Source organism: Mucor mucedo (assembly GCF_025094135.1).
Source record: "Mucor mucedo strain NRRL 3635 chromosome Unknown EV154scaffold_3, whole genome shotgun sequence".
Lineage (NCBI taxonomy): Eukaryota > Fungi > Mucoromycota > Mucoromycetes > Mucorales > Mucoraceae > Mucor > Mucor mucedo.
The window spans coordinates 1-21,212 of record NW_026252287.1 but is presented as its reverse complement, the minus strand read 5'-3'; the positions used below and the strand labels follow the sequence as shown (position 1 = coordinate 21,212).

The 21,212-nt window shown below is 35.5% G+C and overlaps 7 protein-coding genes and 1 non-coding gene across 8 annotated transcripts; 5 read left to right on the top strand and 3 right to left on the bottom strand.

Moving 5' to 3' along the window:
- Window positions 1–196: 196 nt before the first annotated feature.
- On the top strand, window positions 197–1,824 carry EV154DRAFT_475966 (uncharacterized protein; the record flags this gene model as incomplete). Its single annotated transcript, XM_051598003.1, has 3 exons — window positions 197–304; window positions 529–730; window positions 794–1,824. The coding sequence occupies 3 exons, from the start codon at window positions 197–199 to the stop codon at window positions 1,822–1,824; spliced, it is 1,341 nt and encodes a 446-aa protein (XP_051463148.1).
- Window positions 1,825–1,855: 31 nt separating this feature from the next.
- EV154DRAFT_172235 (uncharacterized protein) lies at window positions 1,856–2,761 on the bottom strand. Its single transcript, XM_051594201.1, has 2 exons — window positions 2,231–2,761; window positions 1,856–2,169 (listed from the first exon to the last, which is right to left on the bottom strand). The coding sequence occupies exons 1-2, from the start codon at window positions 2,672–2,674 to the stop codon at window positions 1,888–1,890; spliced, it is 726 nt and encodes a 241-aa protein (XP_051463147.1). The 5' UTR covers window positions 2,675–2,761; the 3' UTR covers window positions 1,856–1,887.
- An 86-nt stretch (window positions 2,762–2,847) lies between these two features.
- Window positions 2,848–3,221, top strand: EV154DRAFT_557955 (uncharacterized protein; the record flags this gene model as incomplete). The annotated part of the gene is made up of 2 exons (XM_051605463.1): window positions 2,848–2,976; window positions 3,030–3,221. 2 exons carry the CDS (start codon window positions 2,848–2,850, stop codon window positions 3,219–3,221), a joined length of 321 nt encoding a protein of 106 aa, XP_051463146.1.
- A 763-nt stretch (window positions 3,222–3,984) lies between these two features.
- On the top strand, window positions 3,985–5,303 carry EV154DRAFT_557954 (DnaJ domain-containing protein; the record flags this gene model as incomplete). Its single annotated transcript, XM_051605462.1, has 8 exons — window positions 3,985–4,110; window positions 4,180–4,193; window positions 4,262–4,287; window positions 4,357–4,487; window positions 4,544–4,610; window positions 4,665–4,861; window positions 4,916–5,129; window positions 5,185–5,303. The coding sequence occupies 8 exons, from the start codon at window positions 3,985–3,987 to the stop codon at window positions 5,301–5,303; spliced, it is 894 nt and encodes a 297-aa protein (XP_051463145.1).
- Window positions 5,304–8,967: 3,664 nt separating this feature from the next.
- On the top strand, window positions 8,968–10,470 carry EV154DRAFT_490672 (uncharacterized protein). Its single transcript, XM_051599450.1, has one exon. It carries the CDS (start codon window positions 9,143–9,145, stop codon window positions 10,163–10,165), a length of 1,023 nt encoding a protein of 340 aa, XP_051463144.1. The 5' UTR covers window positions 8,968–9,142; the 3' UTR covers window positions 10,166–10,470.
- A 3-nt stretch (window positions 10,471–10,473) lies between these two features.
- Window positions 10,474–16,889, bottom strand: EV154DRAFT_490670 (uncharacterized protein). The gene is made up of 13 exons (XM_051599449.1): window positions 16,627–16,889; window positions 16,507–16,573; window positions 16,315–16,439; window positions 16,127–16,261; window positions 15,725–16,069; window positions 15,165–15,670; window positions 14,290–15,113; window positions 14,019–14,224; window positions 11,678–13,967; window positions 11,191–11,628; window positions 11,008–11,131; window positions 10,818–10,918; window positions 10,474–10,761 (listed from the first exon to the last, which is right to left on the bottom strand). The coding sequence occupies exons 1-13, from the start codon at window positions 16,708–16,710 to the stop codon at window positions 10,601–10,603; spliced, it is 5,406 nt and encodes a 1,801-aa protein (XP_051463143.1). The 5' UTR covers window positions 16,711–16,889; the 3' UTR covers window positions 10,474–10,600.
- A 2,095-nt stretch (window positions 16,890–18,984) lies between these two features.
- On the top strand, window positions 18,985–19,058 carry EV154DRAFT_t5. The gene has a single exon. It is a non-coding gene; the product is annotated as a tRNA-Asn (tRNA).
- An 841-nt stretch (window positions 19,059–19,899) lies between these two features.
- EV154DRAFT_597977 (uncharacterized protein) lies at window positions 19,900–20,517 on the bottom strand. Its single transcript, XM_051607025.1, has one exon. The coding sequence runs from the start codon at window positions 20,439–20,441 to the stop codon at window positions 20,103–20,105; it is 339 nt and encodes a 112-aa protein (XP_051463142.1). The 5' UTR covers window positions 20,442–20,517; the 3' UTR covers window positions 19,900–20,102.
- Window positions 20,518–21,212: the final 695 nt, after the last annotated feature.

Below are 21,212 nucleotides of genomic sequence, written 5' to 3'. Positions count from 1 at the left end.
TAAACTCTTGACGTTCTGGTGCTTTCTGTTTTGTTCCGTATACTTACGACGACTTTAAAAAGCAGGGAACTGGCTACAAAATGATTCATAACGGCAACCTAACAAACAAATAGAAAATCGTTTGCAATATTACCTGATATTTACTATCAGCTGATTTCCCACATTATTTCACAAAGCAACACTCAGCACCCAAAATATGTACAACATCGAAAAAATGGGAAGATATTTCTATTGTTCCCACTTTTACTTCAAATGGATGTCCCATGAACCACCGCTTTCGCGTGATAGATTAAATATGGTCCCCGTTAAGCGAATAGACTATTATCTTTCAAATACCCAAAAAAAACGTTTTCCGTGCTCTCCCTTTTTCTTATCACCTATGCTCTTTTTGGAAGATCGTACTACAATTCAAGATAATAGAGGTTTTTCTCACTGAAGAAAAAAAAAAGGTTGCTGCATAAACTAAAAAAATGCTGAAAATTATTATTTTGCTCTTTTCCGTTTTAATAATTATTTTTTTTTTACAAGAAAAACATGGGACGTGTTACAAATCCTAGTACAAAGTTGAAAATTCATTTGGAAAATGAACAGCTTGTTATGTATGGTTCTCCTTCTGAATCATCTGGATGCGTTTTAAGAGGGGCGTTGAGTCTACGACTAAATAGGCCAACAAACCTCAAGTCTTTAACCTTAAGTTTCCAAGGCACAATGTCTGTGAGTTGGAATCAATGTAAGCATAAAGTGCACCTGGTCTGAAAGAAGAAGAAAAAAGTATCTTAAATCATTATTCAAGTATTAGGGAATGGCTATGAACGTAAGCATAGTGATAGTCAAATATTGATTACTCATACGTGGACGTTTTTACCAGCTCAACAAAACAAGGAGCACTCATTGGCCGCTGGAAATCATTCATATGAATTTGAGTTAGTATTACCTGGAAGCTTACCAGAGTCGACGCACGTGGCCAAGTACTACCTAGTGCAATATCAACTGAAAGCAAATGCAGAAAGGTCTTCCTTTCTAATGCCCAACTATAATACACGGCGTGATATCCACCTTTCCAGACAGAAACTTTCGCTTAGCATAGACTATCTAGACCCAATTATGATTACAAACCATTGGACTGACAAATTGGATTATGAAATCAATTTACCCACTAAAGTCTATAGTCACGGTGATACTATACCGATCACCGTACGAGCAATTGCATTGGCGCCTAATTTAAAAATCCGTTTTGTTTCGTGTACATTTAAGGAATACATGACATGTCGTGCTATAAATGGATGGTTTAATGGCAAAAATAAATCACATAGTCGAATCATTTTTTATTCTAGGATGGATCAAGAAGGGAATAAAGGCGTATTAAACTATCAGCAAGATGACGGTGACCTAGTATGGTCGACAACCATGAATATCGACGTGCCAGAATCAATGTCAGATATACAATGTGACGCGAACAATGAATCTGTCAGAGTGCGTCACAAATTAAAGTTTACTGTATCGATTGCAAATGACGATGGTCACATATCTGAACTAAGAGCGGTATTGCCTGTGGTTATTGCTATAACAAACACTGTGGGAGGATTACCTACTTATGAAGAAACTTCACACACATTACCGTATGATCCGGTAATCATGATGGCATTGATTAGAGCATCCGAAGCTACCATTGGCAACAGCAATATTATCGATTTGATCACGAACGCTCGATTAAGAAGTGACTCTACAGATTATACATCTGTATTACCGAGTTACAGTAGCATCACAGTGCGTGAAGACCAGGACAGGAGACTGACCGCGTTACCAAGTTACTATGCTATTTAAAAAAACCTTTATGCATGATATGTACACTATTTATTATAAATTTACAATTTTTTTTTTTTTTTTTCACTTGTACATGGCAGCAGAAATAAAATGTTTATATGACAGACCAGACTTTAAATATGCAATTAATTCATCAATTAATCTATTTGCAACCAACTTGTCATCATCTAACCATTCAGACAGTTTCTCAATCACCAAGGGATCATTCATTTTCATGTTTACTGCTTTGTCGGAGTTTGCTTGGTAGGGTATTAATAGAATCTTTACAAACAAATCTTCAAGAAAACTGTCATATGCGTCTGCTCCAACAAGTGCCTTTAATTCATTTTGCAAGAACACTCTAGTCTTTTGAGAAAAGTATGAGTATGGATATGATGGGCGGTAGTGTGATTTATTTATTTTTTACCCTTGGTATATATTCTGGTGTTATGATAGTAAAATTGGTATGTCTAGGCAATGGTTCAGGATAGCTTACAGCATGAATTGAACCCTTATAAAGCTGAGCTCTTTCTAATTTGATCCTCTCTTCTGGTGTTGTATAACGTTGTTTTGGGTACAGAGGAGGGTTGTGTGATTTCCCTGTTCCTTTGTCTTTCAGATGGTACTCATCAAAAGTGTTTTCCTCATCATTGATATTGTATACGAGAGAATTGATTTCTTGTCTGCAAACAGGGCAGACCGCAGACGCAATGTTTATCCAATGTCTGATGCAAGTAAAACAAAAAGAATGATAACACGGCCTTAAAAAAGTTCTGTTTGAGTATTCTTGAATGCAAATGGTACACGTTGGTAAGAGTTCGCTTTCTAGTTTTTGTCTTTCCAGGTCAATGTTTTTTCTCTTTCCAAGCATAATGCTAGTGTTTAAATACAAAAGCAACAAAAATATTTTTCTTTTTAAGATAGTCACGCAAATAAAAAGAGAAACACACCCCTTCTGACCTTCCGCTCCCCGTCCAATCGTTAAGTTTTTTTTTTCTTCTTTTCTTTTCCCTTTTTTTTTTTCTTCTATACATAATTACAATAATGGGAGTTAAGCAAAAGCCAACACAATCGACACCAGCTAATGGCTTAAACCAGCCAAGTGAAAAAGATAGAGAGCGTGAAAAGAGAAGACGTGCAGCAGAAACCAATGTTGGGAAAGAGTTCCAAACTGTAAGAATGAAAGAAAAAGGGTTTTAATCAGCAATGTCTAATACACTCTTTAGCTTGACTTTAATTCAATGGATATCTCTGTGCTTCGTAAATATGCTCGAGTTCACAAGATCAAAATCAAAAGCAAAGGAAATAAAGAAGAGTTGGCAGCTTGCGTCTCTCGTCATTTTGCTAACCAAACCGTTAAAGAACTTGATACAATCACTTGCTTTTTATATACCGCACACTACAAGGGTAAAATTTAATTCAACCCTTTTTAACATCATATTCCGTAGCTAACCACTCTCTTTCGCTTATTAGATTCTGTGTTAAGACTTCCATTACATATTTAAAAGAATAAAAACGATTTCGGTCATTCATCTCCGCCTCAATTGCTCGCTTGAAATAAAACATTTTCGCCTTTTTATTTTGAAGTTTTTACGGGTCATGAGAAAAATAACAAATATTCAAAAAAGGAAATAAACAGGGACCACTTCAATGCATGGCTTTAACGACTTTAATCAAGAAGCCCTTCTTTACCGACCAGCTTGCTGAAACATCAGTTCTTTTTTGAAAATATATATATATATATATATATATATACATCAGGCACGGGAATCTGGCCATGTATAAAATACACAAATCTGTGGCGCGCATCAAATGATCTTGAACTGCAACACTGCTTAATTTACCGTAAATCAATTTAGAACCCTCCTTCTTTGTAAATACATTTTCATCTTTAGCCTCATTGATTGTGTCTCCTTATTACATGTGCATAATTTTTATTATTTTTTTTATTTTTTACGGCTAAATCTTTACTTTCCTGCATCCATAGTTACAAGCTCATGTCTCGTTGTATTGTGCGGATTGATACATGTGAATATTCCGAAACCCCAACTGTTAACAGACAGGTACAATTGTGTAGCATTTAGTGACTCGTATTTTGAACTCCGGCTCTTTTTGGCATTATAAACTTTTTGGCTCATCATTAATTTTCTTCTTTTTCACCCATACACACGCCATAAAATAATGGACTGTTATAAAGAACTAGAAATATCGCCAGATGCTTCTGAAGATGATATTAGAAAAGCTTACAAGAGACTTGCATTAAAATACCATCCCGATAAAAACCACGAGCCAGGTGCTGCTGAAAAGGTAAATTCAGTTGTCAGTAAAAAGTAAAAAATGAAAATCACTAAACACTCGATTTCATTATCAATCTAGTTCAAAAGAATAAGGTAATTTCATAAGGAAAAAACTGATAGTGGTTTTAATTGTCTTTCTAATACATTTCAATCTGATTTAGTGAAGCCTATCAAATATTGACCGATCGTAAGACATATCAACCCATGAAATTTATAATAATATTGACATAATCTAAAACTGTTTCTTTTCCCTTAGCTGAAAAGAGAAATTTGTATGAAAGTCAACAGTTTGAAGATGATGGATACGAGCAGCCTCAGTCTTACAGTAGAGGAGGAGCAAGACATTACAGATACTTTCATGAAGACCCATTGTTTGCGGCTTTTACAGTAGGTTTATATCATTATTACATCATAATTAAGATCTAAAACATTATTGGTGGTAGTTCCGGAATCCGGACGATATATTCAGGCAATTCTTTGGAGGTCAAGACCCGTTCAATGTGCTATTTAGTAAGTCACTTATAATTCAACTCAAAATATATATTTATTGACTACAATGTTTAGATGATCCTATCATGGGCGGTGGTGGCACCCGTGTCGTCAGGGACCCATTTTTAAGTGCGTTCGAAGGTCCAACTGTAAACAGCAACGTGTTTGGCTCTTTTAACGATGGTTTGTCTGGTGCTTCGCGTAGTGTCTCAACTACCACAACCATTGTTAATGGTCAGAAGCATACTATCACAAAAATACAGGATGCAAACGTAAATTAGCAAATAGAATAGCCTTAGAGAGATTTGCTAAAATTAATCATTTAGGGTACTCGTATTATTGAAGATTATGGGGATGGACACCAGCGCGTTACTTTGAATGGAAAAGAACAAGTGCCATCCAGTATAGATAAAAAAGAACAACCCCAACCCGTAGTAAATGATCAAGTCCCGAAGCAGCAAAAAATTGACTATGAGCAACCTCAAAGACAATCAGAAGAGTCTTATCGAATGCCTGAAATTAGCCAAACATATACAAACAGTAAGTCATATACGCTATCATTTTTAGTTTCTTTAACTGATGGAAATGTATATAGATAATATTAATAATGGGGATTATGGTAATGAACATGTTAATGCATATTACCAAGAGGATAATTCGCAAAAGAGCCCTTTCCGTCGGCTTCTGTCTTCATTATGCTGTGGTTTCTGCTAAACTTAATTACATACTTGAATAAAATACACTTTGGTGACAGGATACTATTCACAAAATAGTACCAATAAAAACAATTGGTATCCGTCTAAAAATCTCTACTTCTGTCCCTTGCCAGTATCACTGCTTAGGAATGACATCTTAAACAATTCAAGTTTAGTCGAGATAATACTTAAATAAATAGACAAACTATGTACGCTTTGAGGTAGAGATAACATGCGACCACTATTTGTCAATTGTCAATTTTAAGGCTAACTATATGATGCCTGTTAAATCATTACCGTTATTAATGACTCTGTTTACTTGAGTAGTATCAATGATTATAGGTATAGGATGGCAAGAAAACCGACGATGGGCTAAAAAAAAAAGGTGGATTAACATATTTAATATTAATTTCCGAAGAAGAGACTATTTAGTTTATGTTTTTATATTTAACCTGGCCATTAAGAGTAGATTGAAACAATAAAAAGTGGAGAAAGAAAAGACTCGCTCAAGGTACTCTGAATGATGTTGCCGATGTAGATATTTTTTTATGAATACACTTATTAAAGTAAGAATAAATATTTAGTTGGCAACCGAAGCAAACTTAATCATCATCCTTTAAAAATGACTGAGGTGTGTATTAATTTTCTCATTGATAATATTGTGCAAATTACTGGCCGTTTTAAACATAAGCTGTCGTCATATAGCTAGATTCTAAACAAACGGAATGATAATTTTCCTCTTACTTAAACAAACAGGCTGTTTCATAGAATTTTTTTAACATGTAAAAGGATGCAAGCCTTTTTTGGGGGGTTAAACGAGTTTTACTTCGTTTCGTATTACAATATGAATTAAAGAGTGAAAAAGCTAAAAAAAAAAAAAGCCAACTTGGAAACTCAAATGGTGCTCAGTTATTATCTTAGTATATATCAGAATACATCCTTAAAAAGTACGTTTGAAGTCTTTTGTCTGTTATCAACACTTTTTACTTTTTCTTCACGAAAGAATGTATTCGCACTTTTCGAGCATGTTGTTTAAAGTTTTTGTCTTTTACTAACTTTAATTATTTTAGTTTCATACGTATGCTTGATTATGAAAAGAGAAGTACTTGGCAACCCTGTAAACGGTAAAACTGGAGTGGAGAAACGAAAAAGAGTGCATTGAGTTGCACAGAACAGGGAAGCCCAAAAAGTGCCGACATCGCGGGCTTTTAACATCAAATGACTGTTTTTTTGTTGCTTTTACTGTAAATAAACAATCAAACATGCAAGGAGTCGGACAAAAATAAAAATGTGAGCCAAATCATTATGCACTCAGAATCAAGGATAAATCCCGTGCACGAAGTGGATCAACTCTAAAAAGACTAATATGTACAATAACCGAAAAAAATCGATTGGATTATCAATTGAATCGTACAGAATAATTGTCCTTCTCGGAAACCGACACACTTGAGATAGACAGTCTCACTTTGCTTTTTCTGGACTAAAACATACACAATTTAACCACAAAAAAGGCTGTTAAATCATGTCATATAGTGGTACCTTTTTTGGGATAATTGATCTGATACCCAGAAAAGGTCTTTGCGAGGTTGTATGCAAATATAAACAAAAAATAGCGTTTCATCAGGGGCCGGGATTATTTCAATTCTATACAAATAAAAAAAAACTGAGGTATAATGTACGCAGCAACACAGACGCAAGACAAAATTTATTTTGGTTTGTCAACAAGACTAGTAGAATTCTTTTGGTCTCGTTCATTATCATGTTTCGTGTTTTAATATGCATTATGAGTAATGAGAGCAGACGATAAAGAACAGGACTTCTGTGTTTTCATTACATCTCCTTTTACATTTAAATAATAACTCATGTGCTTCTGTTAATAAGCCATATCTTTCTTGGTGCTTCGCCCTGTATATGACTCCACAAACAATTGATATTTGTTTAATACATACTAAAAATGTATAACAATCATATAAAATGTCATGCATGTAGTTTTGAGAACAAAGTCTTATTTGCTTGTTATCGGGCGATCAATGACGATGAACCCTTGTTACTTTCTAAATGTTAACACGGTCATGGTGAATCGAGATCTTGTTTGTTGTAATGATAAAAACGACATGAAGAAGAACAAAGGAGAAGTACATGTAAGGGTACCAAACTTTAAAAAGTCTTTCTAGATAGCAGCAACATATGATTCAAGTCCACAATAATAGGGATTTACACCAAAATTCCTCATCAGATATTTTTGAAAGCAATCGATCATCTTTTTACCTTTTGTCGTGTATTTCGAGTGATAAATTTTAAATCGCACATGTTTGCGAAGGAATAAAAAGTCAGGGAGTTTGTCATATTACACATACACATGTGGTATGCAAGTAAATTCTTATTTATAATTTATCATCTTGCCACAAACACACGCAAATCAAAGCCATCCTGTTTGTTTCCCTCCTTTTTTCCGGCTTTTGGTGATACTTAAAGCCTGCTGATATATTACTGAACACTATTATTTATAAAACCCATGCGTTGTTGGTTGACATTATCTACGTTAACATATACAAGCTATACGATAAAGAAAGGAAATGTTTTGAAACACAATTGATCATGCCCTTTTTTCTATAGAATGACTTTTAGTATGGTCTGCTGCTGCTTCTGCTGCTCGCTTGCTTCTCTTGTTGTTGTTTATATTCTTATTGAAACTATAATAAATCCACCTGATTCAAACATCATGAGATAAAGGGGATATGTATGGGGGGAGTCTACATTTGGAAGAGAGGGAAAAGCTTCACATATAGATAACTTATGACGAGCCCATACGACAGAGCTTAAAAGGTGCTACATTAAAAAAAATATGTATTATGCAGCAACATCAATCAGTTTCCTACGACGTTTTACACGATCATTTGTGATTATCGATATATGTATAAAGCATACATTACATAAATTTGGTACATTTTAGATAGTGTAATAAGAAAATAAACACTATATGGTTACATAATGATGAAATTGGATAGTTTTATGTTTTACAAAACAATAATATACGACACGGACATGTATCACGATAAACATCGTCAAAAAAAATATTCGTCCGAGAATGATATGACAGGATAATATTTAAGATGAAACATGAATATTTTCATTATTTTTTATTAAGGTTTGGAGTTAACAGACGTTTAAGAACGTGGGGGGAGTACAGACAGACAGACAGAATAATAATAATAGTCATGGGATAATTAATGATTCAACTTGGTTTTAATAGAGACATTTGAGACCATCTGTTTCCAAAACCTACCATAAAAAAAGAAAGGTGATAATATAATAGACAACACCGCAACATGCAATAACTTATGATTAGATATGATACTAGTACAGTCTAATACATAATTTTCGTTGCTCTTTCTTTCATTTTTGGTTTTTATACTTTTTTTTTTTTAAAAAAAAAATGATTTGTTTCTAGATAACACACTCAAAATTTGCGTTGTTAAAAAGAACTTTTTCATTTGTCTTGAGTATAGCTATCTCAACACCGAAGCGATCGTCAATCATCCCCCCAAGGTATAGTATTTTGGCTGATGCAGGATGAGGGAGGTCTCGTCGAGATAAAAATCATCCTAATTTGAAAAAAAAAATTCCCTTTTAATTTAACCATACCAAGGAAGGGTTTTTTTTTATAAACAAAAGTAAATCCTTGGTGTATGTGTTTAGATGACCTATCTATTTGATATAAATAGTTCTTCGGATGGGTCGTGCTTATACATTTAGGAGTTTACTTTATATAAATACTGTCCTAATCTGCTTTACCACCTTCTATATTTTCTGTATTTCATCTCTCTTTCTCAACACATAAGACACATAAAAATCAAAATGCAATCAATTAAATCTAGAAACAATAATGAATGTATGTTATCAACATCCAGTAACAGTAGTACAAGCAGTATCAATAGTAGTACAGGACAAACACCTGGAAAATTAATGTCAATTTCATCGATTATTGCTGCCCCCATGTTCGCTTCTACTTCATCATCTAAATTATACCATAAGGAAGCAATGGAACGTAGGGCATCTGCACCAAGCCATCCTTATCATCACCCTTTAAGATATCCTTCTCTTTTTCGCTCACCACCTACTTCGCCAGAAGATAAATTATTTGAATCGTCAACACCCTCTTCACCTTCTTCCTCTGTTTCATCTCTATCACCTAAGAGATCTATGTATCAGCAACAGCAGCAACAACAGCAACAGCAACAACAACAACAGCAACAGCAGCATTACCAAAACCAAAGTCAGCAACAGCAAAGAATTAATAGTATCATGATGGACGAAGATGAAGATGACGAGTTATTAGATGACCAAGATCCATCTCAGCCACCATTAACACTCCAAGAACGCCGCTTACGAAACAAGGCTGCTTCAGCCAAATACAGACAAAAGAAAAATCAACAACAAAACGAAATGAGATCTATGATTGGTAGACTATCTGAACAAAATGCTGTACTCGAGCGCCAGTTACAGGAGCTCCGACTTGAGAATGATAGATTAAAAGCAACTACAGATAGATTAAGAGGAAAAATGGTGGCCAAAAAAATGCTCAAGAAATGGATTGGTAGACAATCTGACAATAGCAACAACAACCAGTACCAGCAACAACTAGTGTCTTACCGCAATAGTAATACCAATGATGTAAACCATCATCATAATCATCGCAGCAGCTATCCATATAGTAACCAAACTAATCCTACTGCGAATAGCAACAATAGCAATTACAACTACTCTGCATTATCGGTTAGTAGTAGTGAGCACGATGACGGTATCAATGCAGCTGTTGGCACCACAATTTCTAGTGACCAAGACGAGGATGATGAGTTAGAAAGTATAAGTTCGGAATAAACGGTGCCGCCCCATAACAATCTATCCACATTATACATACAATTTTTTAAACATTCACACACACACACAATCACACAACCACACAACCACATACACAAATATACACACACTGTTATCTTTTTTATGATAAAAATAATAGAGCTTTCTTTCGGTTGTAATTTTCATTCTATTCCCTCCAACCTTTCCTTTCAAAAACATCTTTTCATTGCCATCTATATACTATTACTTATAAATACTACATTACTACATACACATTTTATTCATGTAAAATAAAAGATAAAACAATCTTATTATTCATAACACAATACTTCCTGTGATGATTATAAATATTTTTATTATTAAGTTATTAGCTCTTATAAATGTACCAAAAAAAAAAAAGGTGGAACGAATGTCATAATAAGTATTAGTAAAGTATTTTAATAGTGTTATATTATGTTATACAGGAGCCAATCCCATTTCTAAGCCAACAACCTGCAAACATTCTTTAATCAAATCAACCACAACATCGTCTTCGCAGGTTATCATACTACACAAGGAAGGATACAAATAAAAGAGATGAGCTCTTGGTCCAGACAAAAGCAATTGTTTCACAGTATCTATCATTGAGTCAGATGGGTCTGTGTGTAAAATTATAGTATTCAATTTAACTTACTTTGGTTATTATCATCGGTTCTTGTTGTTGTTAGAATATTTTCTTGTAATCTCAACCGGATTGATTGTCTAAGGAAGAATAGCATTTCTTCTTTACGAACTCTGTTGAAAAGGGGGGTAGTTTTAGTGGATTATTCGGTGCGCTAATGTTTCCCCGAATAAAAAAAATTCGCTCTCACCCCATCAAGTACCTTGGAAACGGACATCTTCCTAGTAAAGGTTCGTCTGCCGTATAATTTTTCAGGATAATCTCACACCTTTCGAGTAACACGGGGATAGCAACTTTGGCAATGCGTTTACGAACTTCAGGATTGTCTAAATAAAGGAAAATTAATTATTATGAAACATACAATCGTTTTACTGTTTTTTTTTACCTTGTTTTTCAGCAGAACATAATGTAAATAGGGTCATCAGTGAAGCATATGCAAATGATTCTTTCATAACGGGCACAATAGTACCCGTAGTGCCCACAATGTCGCTGGATCTATCATTGGCTAAAAGAGATGATTTGTTTGACCCGCCATTCTCCTCATGGGGTTTTTCTGTCATAACATCTTCCACGTAATAGAGTCTGGAACTTTCCCTAATCACATTTACCAATTTTTCGATGACCTCGATAGGTACTCTGGGTTGTCCTAAGTGAACTACTATATCGTTTTGGATCGCATTTAAAACCGAGATATCGAAATGCTCGTCGATGTCCAGCTCTTCTATCTTCATACTTTCAGGGGGTGAACTAGGCGATAAAAGACTTCCTTCTAAAATATCTACAAGTGTACGCCATACTCCGATGAACCTTTCGGCAGGTACCTCTTTGGAAAAAGTTAGTATAGTTTTTTCATAACGATTATTAATTTTTACCATCTCCGAAGTTTTCAAGGGTTTCTAGACCAGTTTTTAAAATTTCTAAAAGACCAGTTGTAGCGAGCTTCCATAAAGGAGTTTTGTCATCACCGTGCTTATAAGAAGGAGGACAATCGTATTTCAATTTCATGGGTAAACCATAGGCACCAATCATGCGTTCAAAAACGCCCTCTGTATAAAGAGACAAGACGGTTGCATGAGATTTAAATAGATTTGCGACCAAGGTGCTGCATTTTTTGTTCAGGGCAATATAGGTGACTGTGGAGAATTTACGCTGACTTGGGGGGATGTAACCACGATTCTTGTTTTGACCGTCTTCGGGAGGGCTGAGAAATGCAAGTGTCATGTACTCTGCAAGATCAGCAAGTACTAAAGGAGGTACACCGGCAGTATTCATATCCAAGATTTGCACAGATTCCAAAACAGCTTCTTGTAAAGGAGAAAGATTATCAACATCCGGACGATATTGAGGACTTGTTGAATAAACAAGTACATTACGAAGCACACTCAATAATGAGCTGACATCATCTAATGTGAAGTCACTAGAAATTAAAGCATAAAGATCAACAAACATGGTGACAAAGGATGTTAAGGTATCTTGAGTAAAATCATCAGAAATGGGGGCTACGCTGGATGAAGATAAAGATAATGTAAGTGATTGAAGTTCCGCTACGTCATGGAGTAATGGTGAGTTTTTCTTTCTTTCAGCTAAATCAACTGCATTCATTGACTGACTGATGCCATATCCAATCACTTCCCAAGTATTCCATGCTCTACGCCACAGCTCTGTCATGGTCATAGGATCCTTAAAATCAGGCGAAATTGTCACAATGGTTTTAAAACTTTTGATACTGGCTAAGGAAACCTCTTGACTTGACCGAAGACATGAATCTTCCAAATGTGCCAATAGGAGAGTGAATGCTCGCTCGAAATATTCTAGTTGATAGAGATCACCAAGAAAATCTTGGAAAATACTGGATATACCAGTCAAAATCAGCACTTTGGTTTCGTCCCATTGTTTATCAGCTGTATCTCTTGAATGATGAAGCATAAATCCCGACAAATCTCGATCATTAGCAGTAGGAGATGAAGTTTTACTGCTGAGCGATATTTTACTGGCTCTAATCGATGACATCTTAATAGAATCCAAAAGAGGAAATAAAACTTCCCAGATACACGCGTTCCATAAATGTGGTCCCAGTACATGTCCATTCATGGTGATTGTTCTGAACAACGTTTGATTAGCCCCGTTACGCACCTCTGGTCTCCAATCGATACATGTATGTGATAATTGTAGCAACAGCAACATCCATAGTATGCTATAAGTTTTAGGATTACCGTCGTCTTTATTACCTAAAGTCGAGTCAATATTCATACTCTCCTTGTCAATCTTCTCGTTGACAATAGTGGTGGCAGTAACATTTTGCTTTGCCGCAAGATCAATTCGTCTAGTCTGAATAAAATCGGATAGATTCCACAATAATCCCACTGCTGTCAAACTGATATTTAAATCGTCACTTTGCATGCCAAAAGAACCCAGAGTAGCAATACATTGACGGAGACAATCGGGCGAAAGTAACGAAAGAAAATCAGTGCAAATTAATTGAAGACTTGAAAAGGCCACCTTAATTAATCCGGTTGCTGATTTTGGCCCGGCAGTTGCCATTATACTACCTGCCATGATCGAGGATGCTGTCGTATCGACACTAGTTCTTTCGTTATTGCCTTGTTTATCTACAACTGTAGTCTCATCCCCTTCATCGTCGTCACTGGCATAAGTTGTGTCAGCTGGAGGAGGACCAATGGCACAAACCGCAACATGACGTAGCATGTCAAAAATAAGACCCCAACCACAAGTAAATGAATGGCCAGATGTTTGCAGCAGATTATTTAATGTCTCTAATCCCATTTTTTGAACTTCGCTAAACGCTTTTGGGTTATTAGACAAAGTTTCTTGAATAAGTGCCTCCTCGTTGGTTGGAGGTGTATAATTGATACATTGATTCAGTGCTAATAAAAGACGATTCTGAGTATCTTCATTGACTTGTTTATATTCTGATAGCACGTAATTCATTGCGGTTAAAATAATGTCTGAAACAGCATCGCAGCATTGGGTACGAATAGGTGCAGGTGTTAATGGATAATTAGCTGTGGCTATTAAATGAGTCATGATCAGCTCCCAAATTTGAGAAGATGATTTTTTGGCAGTGTTGATAAGTCTTCCCATATCTAATGTTGAGATATATTCTAATTTTTCGACTGCAAAGGATCTTGTATTAAAAATTTTCTATAAAAAAGTTAGCTTGAGCCATTTTTTAAAATATTGATCAAAACATACGGCTCTAGAAGATTTGCTTGTCGATAAGGACTCGCTATCTAAAAATGGGGTACCAGTAACTTCCGAGCTCATACGGCATAGTGCGGAAGAAAATGCAATAAATGAGCTATCATCAAGGTATTTACTATTTTCAAACAGTCTATTGAGTGATGCGCTGATAATAGTAAGATGATCTGCGTCCATCAACTGATTGTTATTAGCTTGAGCTGTAGTTTTCGGAGGAGAAAGAAGAATATTAGTATATAAAAGCAAGCAAATGTACAATACTTACGAAGTGAATTTAATTGATTCATGCTGACAGAAGAAGCGGATGTGCCAGTTATTGTTCGTCTCAAGCCATTTGCCGATGCAGTATTGCCTGCATTGTTACCCGCGGCGATGGAAGAGCCTTTGGGTGTAGGTCGATTAAACAGCAAAAAATCAGCCAATTGCAGAGTTTCTAAGACCAAATACCAAGAAGAACCAAGCACGCTGCTTAAAAACATTGTAATGTTAAGTAACACCCTTAAACTATACAGATTTTTCTCGTTCAATGTAATATTGGAAAGTGCTTGTTGTTGCTGTACAGACAGATCGGTAAACGAAACAGCTGTGCTCATGGCTGACGAGGACATACTGTTACCGGCACTAGCAGTGCTAGGGGTTTTAGTGAGTGCTGGTGTTGAAGATGATGATGCGTGTCCAGTAGATAGTAATGGGATGATTGGAATGGAATTTCTACACAAGTTTGTCAAAAATGCATCTCTGGGGGTAACAAGATCTAATACACCACAGACGTTGGTAAAATTTTGATAAGATCGCATTGTACTTTGAAATAAATCCTCATCAAGATTTGCTGTCAAATAAAATGACATGGCAGCTAGAAGACCAGGCCATGCAACATTAGCCATATCAGTGACTAATGAAAGATCTTTCTTCGTCGCTTCGTGTTCGGTCGATTGCTCTTCAGATGTAGGCTTCATTGAGCCAGGGGAAAATCTGGGTAATGCAAATCCAGCTAATCCATCTGCAATTGAATTCAGACAAAGTAAAGCCAAATAAAAAATATAGGTCTCTGGGATGGGTGGTGGATCAGCTTTGTCTAATTGATCAATACTATTAGAGATAATTAGTATAATGTCCATCACAATGTATATATAAACTCACCATTGAATACGCATAGTCGAACTTGAAGTGCTTAAGCTATCAGATGTGGAAGAGTTGTTATGATTTGAATATGAGGAATAACCGGTGCTATTTCCTGAATTATACTCTGCGCTTTCTCTGCTACCTTGGTTCGCTCCAATTGATTGTGGTTTCTCGGTTGCTAAGCGACCAAATCCAGTGATCATATCTCTGAAAACATTGGTGGCACTATCTTGACGATCATACCAATTATAAATAGAACTTGTCAAGACTGGATCACTACAGACACCTCTAAATACTTCCATTGCCAATACTCTTAACCAAAGCGGGTTCTCTGGCTCCAAAATTTTGACGAACATTGATAAAAATATTTCGCATTCCATGATAAGTATTTCGCTAAACTGCTTGATTAAAATATACACCACTCTAGTCAGTCGCATTGTTTGAGAAAATTCATTTTTTTCGGAGAAGTTTTTAATAAACATTGGGCAAACACGCTCTTTGAGAATGGCACTTAATTCATTATGCTAAACATAAAAATATCAATAAATGATTTAGCTTTTAGGTTGCACCCATCTTACCTCGCGAAAAAGTGCATAATGATTTGTCAATACACTTTCAATCAGTTCTAATCCGAACGTTTTCGAAAGATGGTTTAAGCGAAGATATTCCGGGTGATCGCCATTTGTTAATAAGCAAAGATCTTGAAATAAGTAGTAGGCATCTTTTGCACAAGGATGTAATTTAATTTTTTCTCCTGTACTTATTTCCACTTCTTGATCTGCATCTGTTTGCTGTAATCCCAATGTATCTTCTTTTGCCACTTTATCAAACACGAATATAACCAATTGACGTAAAGTGGCGGCTGCTGTGTTGTTAACCACAACGATTTTTGAATCTTGTAAGCGAAAGCAAATCAGAAGAGCCTGAAAATGAATATTAAATTAGGGAAAACTAATGAGTATACGGCACCTGGATATTACCTCTGCCAAAATATCATCATGTACGCTTCTATAATTATTTAATAGGGGTAAAACTGTCTGCAATATTTTAAGTTGAATTTCTACGCCGTGAACGCTGATATCGGTTAATGTTCTCAAAATTGTTCGGACTGATGTCTGCATAGAGCTTTTTAATTAAAATTGATGGAAATGATCCTTTGCGTGTTTACCTCGGGTATGGCATGAAATGATATAAGTTTTTGTATACAACCAATAGCGATAGTGACAAGTTTGACTTGTTTTGTTTCACACGCCAATACAAAGGGTCGTAAAGCATCCTCGGTTTTTGTCAGTTCTAAAAATTGTTAAAGCAAGCTTCATTCAGTTACATTGTTGCAATTTCAATCAACTGTTTCAGTTACCATTAGCTATGCTATATCCTGGTCTTTCCTTAAAGCTTCGCAAAATAACACTCAGGCGTTCTGCCGCCTAAATAAAATAAAGTCAGATTTCGAAATGCTTTATTTTTAGTAGGTACGAACCTCTTTTATTTCTGGATGCTTACGTCTCGCTTCACTTGACAAAGTTAAAAGCTCAGTTTGCAAAAATGCTGTAAGTCCACTCATTTATGGTTGATGTTAATATAAAAAAAGGGGCTTTATCTATGCTGCTTGAATGAATCAGATGAAAGGGATTTTCTTTTATAAGTCGAAATGTACAATCTCGTTGTATTTTATATTATTTTAGAACTGAAAGTATTTCAAGATGAAAGAAGTTACAAGACAAAAGGGTTACTTTCCATTTTATGCCAAGAGAGGAAATTTTGGGTGCGTTCTTACATTTTTGATAGTCAGTTCAAACTATCAGCCACGTCACAGAACTTCAGACGCTGTCAAGAGCAAAAGACATCTCTATTAAAACCCTTAAATATGTGTTACTGCTTTATGAATAATCTCGAACCATAGAATTGAAACGATTATGATGTATATTTCCTTTTGACCTAAAGAAATTTCTTTACCGCAATAGACAAAATAGGTTGATAGAGAATGTCTGTTGTGGAGAGAGCGAATCAATGTCCAAAAATAGTAGTACGAACTATTATCTTACTCGTAGCATTTAAGCGCAAAACCAATTTTATAAACCGCTTTCGATTTCACATGCTTTTGCAATTAAGTCACTTAGATTCTCTTTAGTTGCAGAGTAAGGGATATGATGCATTTGCCAGAAAAACCAGTCCAAATTATCCATTTACTAAATAATCGATCAATTACATACTGACAATACAATGACTAAACAGCAAGTTTTGCTTTATAAAATTGTGTTTAAGGTCGGGTGCTGTCAGCGGGGGTATATGTATTGGGAGTATAAGAATATATATTATCTTGCCAATATAATACAATCACCCCATATCTGAACAAGTAAGATATCAGAGTGAAAAAAAAACTACTACAATGTTCGGTGTATAAAGGCCAGTTTGTAAGAAATGATTGTTCCAGAGAAGCAATGACAACGTCGTTGTGAATAAACTGAAATGGTATTGAAATAAATTTGAACCGTATAGAAACATTATGCATTTCCAGTTTATTTGTTTTGACAAGTCAATTGTTGTTTTTTTGGCGCAAGGCGTATGTTTAGATCGAAAGAGCTACTGGATGAGTGCATATTAAGCATAGAGAGTATATTATTCATGGTTTCAAGATTAATACAGGACACCACTACAAATTCCTCTACCAATTTTAATTAGTGCAATACTTACTTTTTTACGGCTATTTTTACTAGTTATCGCATCAGAGTGTCTGTATTTGTGGCAAGGAAGTGAGTTCGGCGTGGATGTTGTTCTCGTACATACTGATTTTGATGGGATCCTATCGGCGCTCTTTCATTATGTAATAAAAGAAATAAGTTGAGCGTTTAGTACTTAGATCAAATTGGCTTACCTGTAGCATTGGTTGCTTGTCGTCTCAAAAGTGTGGTTCCCAACATCTGACAAAAAAAGCATATTAAACTGACTTTAAATACTTAATTGCTGTTTGGCCTGAAAACATCTGCTAATAGAATCTTTATAATCGTTTATATTTCATTAAAAAAAAAGGTAATAAGAAAGTGGTGTGTTTTTAAAAAATACCAAACAGAAAAATAAAAAATCATGAAGTACCAGTTTTTAGCAAAGGAATTATTGTCTATCGGACTGTGTAGGATAAGATATGGCAGTAAAAATTATGATATAGATCACTATTTCTGGTAGATTTATAGGAACTCAATTCTTAGTCTTTTATGACGTAGAGAAGCGAAGAAGCTTTATTTAAAAAAGAAACGGGTCACCATCACGAAGAAAATCAAACGATTCGGACTTTGTTTTTCGTGTCAAGCAATACCTTCCACTCAATCTTTCCCACCTCTCGTCCTCTTTCTGGTCGCTTCTGACCAAAAAAGCATGCAAATTGTATATCTCTGCTGCTTTACAAACATTGATAAAAAAGTGTCGGTTTAGCAAAGGAGCTTCCATTTTGATTGTTTTCAGGTTCACATGATGACTTCACAATTGATGAGCCCACCGGAGTATGTTTATAGCTTCCAGTACAGCAGTAGCGGAGGATTGTTCAGGTTCGGTGACAAGTGCATTGTTAGTGTAGTAATTGTAGTTTTGCAAGAACAGAGGTGCTGGAGCTCTCACTAAGTAAAATATTATTGGATCACGGCTGTTGTGTATTTCATAAATGCAACTTTATTTTATGTATGACTATCAACCATTGGCTGAACTTATTCATAATCTACATTTAGGACGACCGCACACAGTCTATGTCGAGCGACGTCCGGTCCGGCCAATCACGTGTTTATCACGTGACTGTATTTTTATATGTGAAAAACATATTGTTTTTAAAAATTTACAAATATCAACAGCTTCCGTGGCGCAATTGGCTAGCGCGTCTGACTGTTAATCAGGAGGTTGGTGGTTCAAGCCCACCCGGGAGCGTTTACTTTTATTTTTTGTCGTCGTTAATCGGGGTTGGAAATGTTTGCTTGTGGTTACACTGCCCTGTATATCCATTGTTTGATTTATCTGAAATATATTTTCGTTAATGACATCAGGGATTATTTTTATGAAAAAAAGATAGACAGTTGTATGGCGTACGTGTAATAAGATATGGCAGCTAAAGAATGAAACATCACTCCCTCTTTCAAATTAATAAGAAAAGTCAATTCTTAGTCTTTTATAGAAGATGAACAAAAGTAAATAAATTTATTTAAATATAAAACCAATCAATATCGTCATTATGGACATATTCAAACGAATCGATAGCAGTATCGAGGTTATACAATATTTTTGATGGAGTTTATATTCTCTTTTATTGAGTTCATGGCGGATCAAAAGTGTTGGTAACTTGTACTTTTCCGCCGATATGCATACGTTTATTATTGCTTGGTGTGATATATTGGGGGCTTCAATCTTGATTACTTTAGGGTTTTTGAAGTGTTTTAACAGTTCATTCTAGATTATAGATTTGAGAGAAAGTTAATTGACACCTCCAAAAGTGACTTTTATACCCGAATTCTCTAGGTGCGGTTCTTAGAGAGCTAATAAAACCGATTGATTATTGGTATTCGGATTTGATTAATTCTGGAAAGAAGATTGTCTAACACTGCGAAAGAAATGTTTGCAGTAGTATATGGGAGGGAAAAAATTATTGTAACTGTATTGTAACGTATTCGTAATTACTTTTTTTTTTTTTTTTTTTCGTAGACGTTTAAATGTTTACAATAATAACCAAGTTATTAACATAAACTGAGGTTTGTAAATTTATTTCAGCAAGTTGAAGGAGTACATGTGTATCAGTAGCAAGTAGGGATAGTAAATAAAACTTGATTTCTCGGCCATTTGTTTGAATATCCAGGCCGCCTCCTAACTGAGTATTTACAAATTTTTGCATATCAAGTAGCGATTTTGGATTTGTGAGGCAGGTTTTACTTCTCTATAGTCGCGGCTGGCGTCCCACTTCCTGCCACAAGATATGCTTAGTCATATATCTGGCCGATCCCTTGATAAATCCGGTCTTGCTTTAGACTCCAAAGCTGTCTCCTTTGTCCATCGAAAGTAGATATCGTTGTCTGGTTTATCAAGTAGAGCGGAAAGAAATAGATCGAGAAAGCGTGTGCATATATCGAATTCATTAATAATTTCTTCGGATGGCATTGAGGGCAGTTTCGTAATCAAGGCACTGAATGCTTTGGCAGACTTATGCTCATAATCTGTCAGAGGCAGAGACTCCAATTTGACTTCCGCTTTCTCTCTATCGGTATTCCTTAATAGCAAATCGTCGATGACAGTCGAAATGCCTGTGATAGTAGCTATTGGCATTGGCTGATATTTCACATAAGCTCGAGCGTATACGAGCTTACAAAAACTTGGGCGAGTTTGGTCTTCAAAAAAAAAAAAAAAAAAAAAAAGTTTTCGAGCGAGCTTTAACCAAACCACAATCGTAGCTCGCTCGAGAGTTTCGATCTTCATTACAAACACTAATTGGAACGATACGATAAGTCATGTAGGAACTTTGTACGACATCAAAATGATGTTAAATACCAAGGCCTTTTTTTTAACTTTGTTGCTTTAAACAAAAATCGTTATTAAGTAAACTTTTCACAATAATTACAAAAAAAAAAAAAAAAACATTGAAAAGAAGGGAATAGGGGAAGAAGAGAAGACAAGGAAAAAAGTGTATGAACGGGTTTTTTTTAACACTACACTTTCCAAACTCCCTGAGTGTAGAGAACGCAAGCGACAAAATTGGAAGTCACGTATACTAGATAAAAAAGAGCCCAAAGAAAATTAGTGCCTCTCTTTTCTCCTTCTGTTAATAGTACTGAAATGAGAGTTGTTCAAAGTTTTACGGAAATACTTCAAGATGTGAAATACGACACAATTGCTTGCGATATTTATGGTGTTATTCACGATGGCATAAAAGCATATCCTTATTCTAAAACAGCTTTAAAAGAGCTCAAAAGTCACGACGAACATGTTATCCTCCTTTCTAACTCCACCCGTCTTCAAGACAAGCTCGATGCTAATATGACAAGTAAATTTGATATAGACAACACTTGTTACGAAGAAATTCTTTCCAGTGGTGTTTTA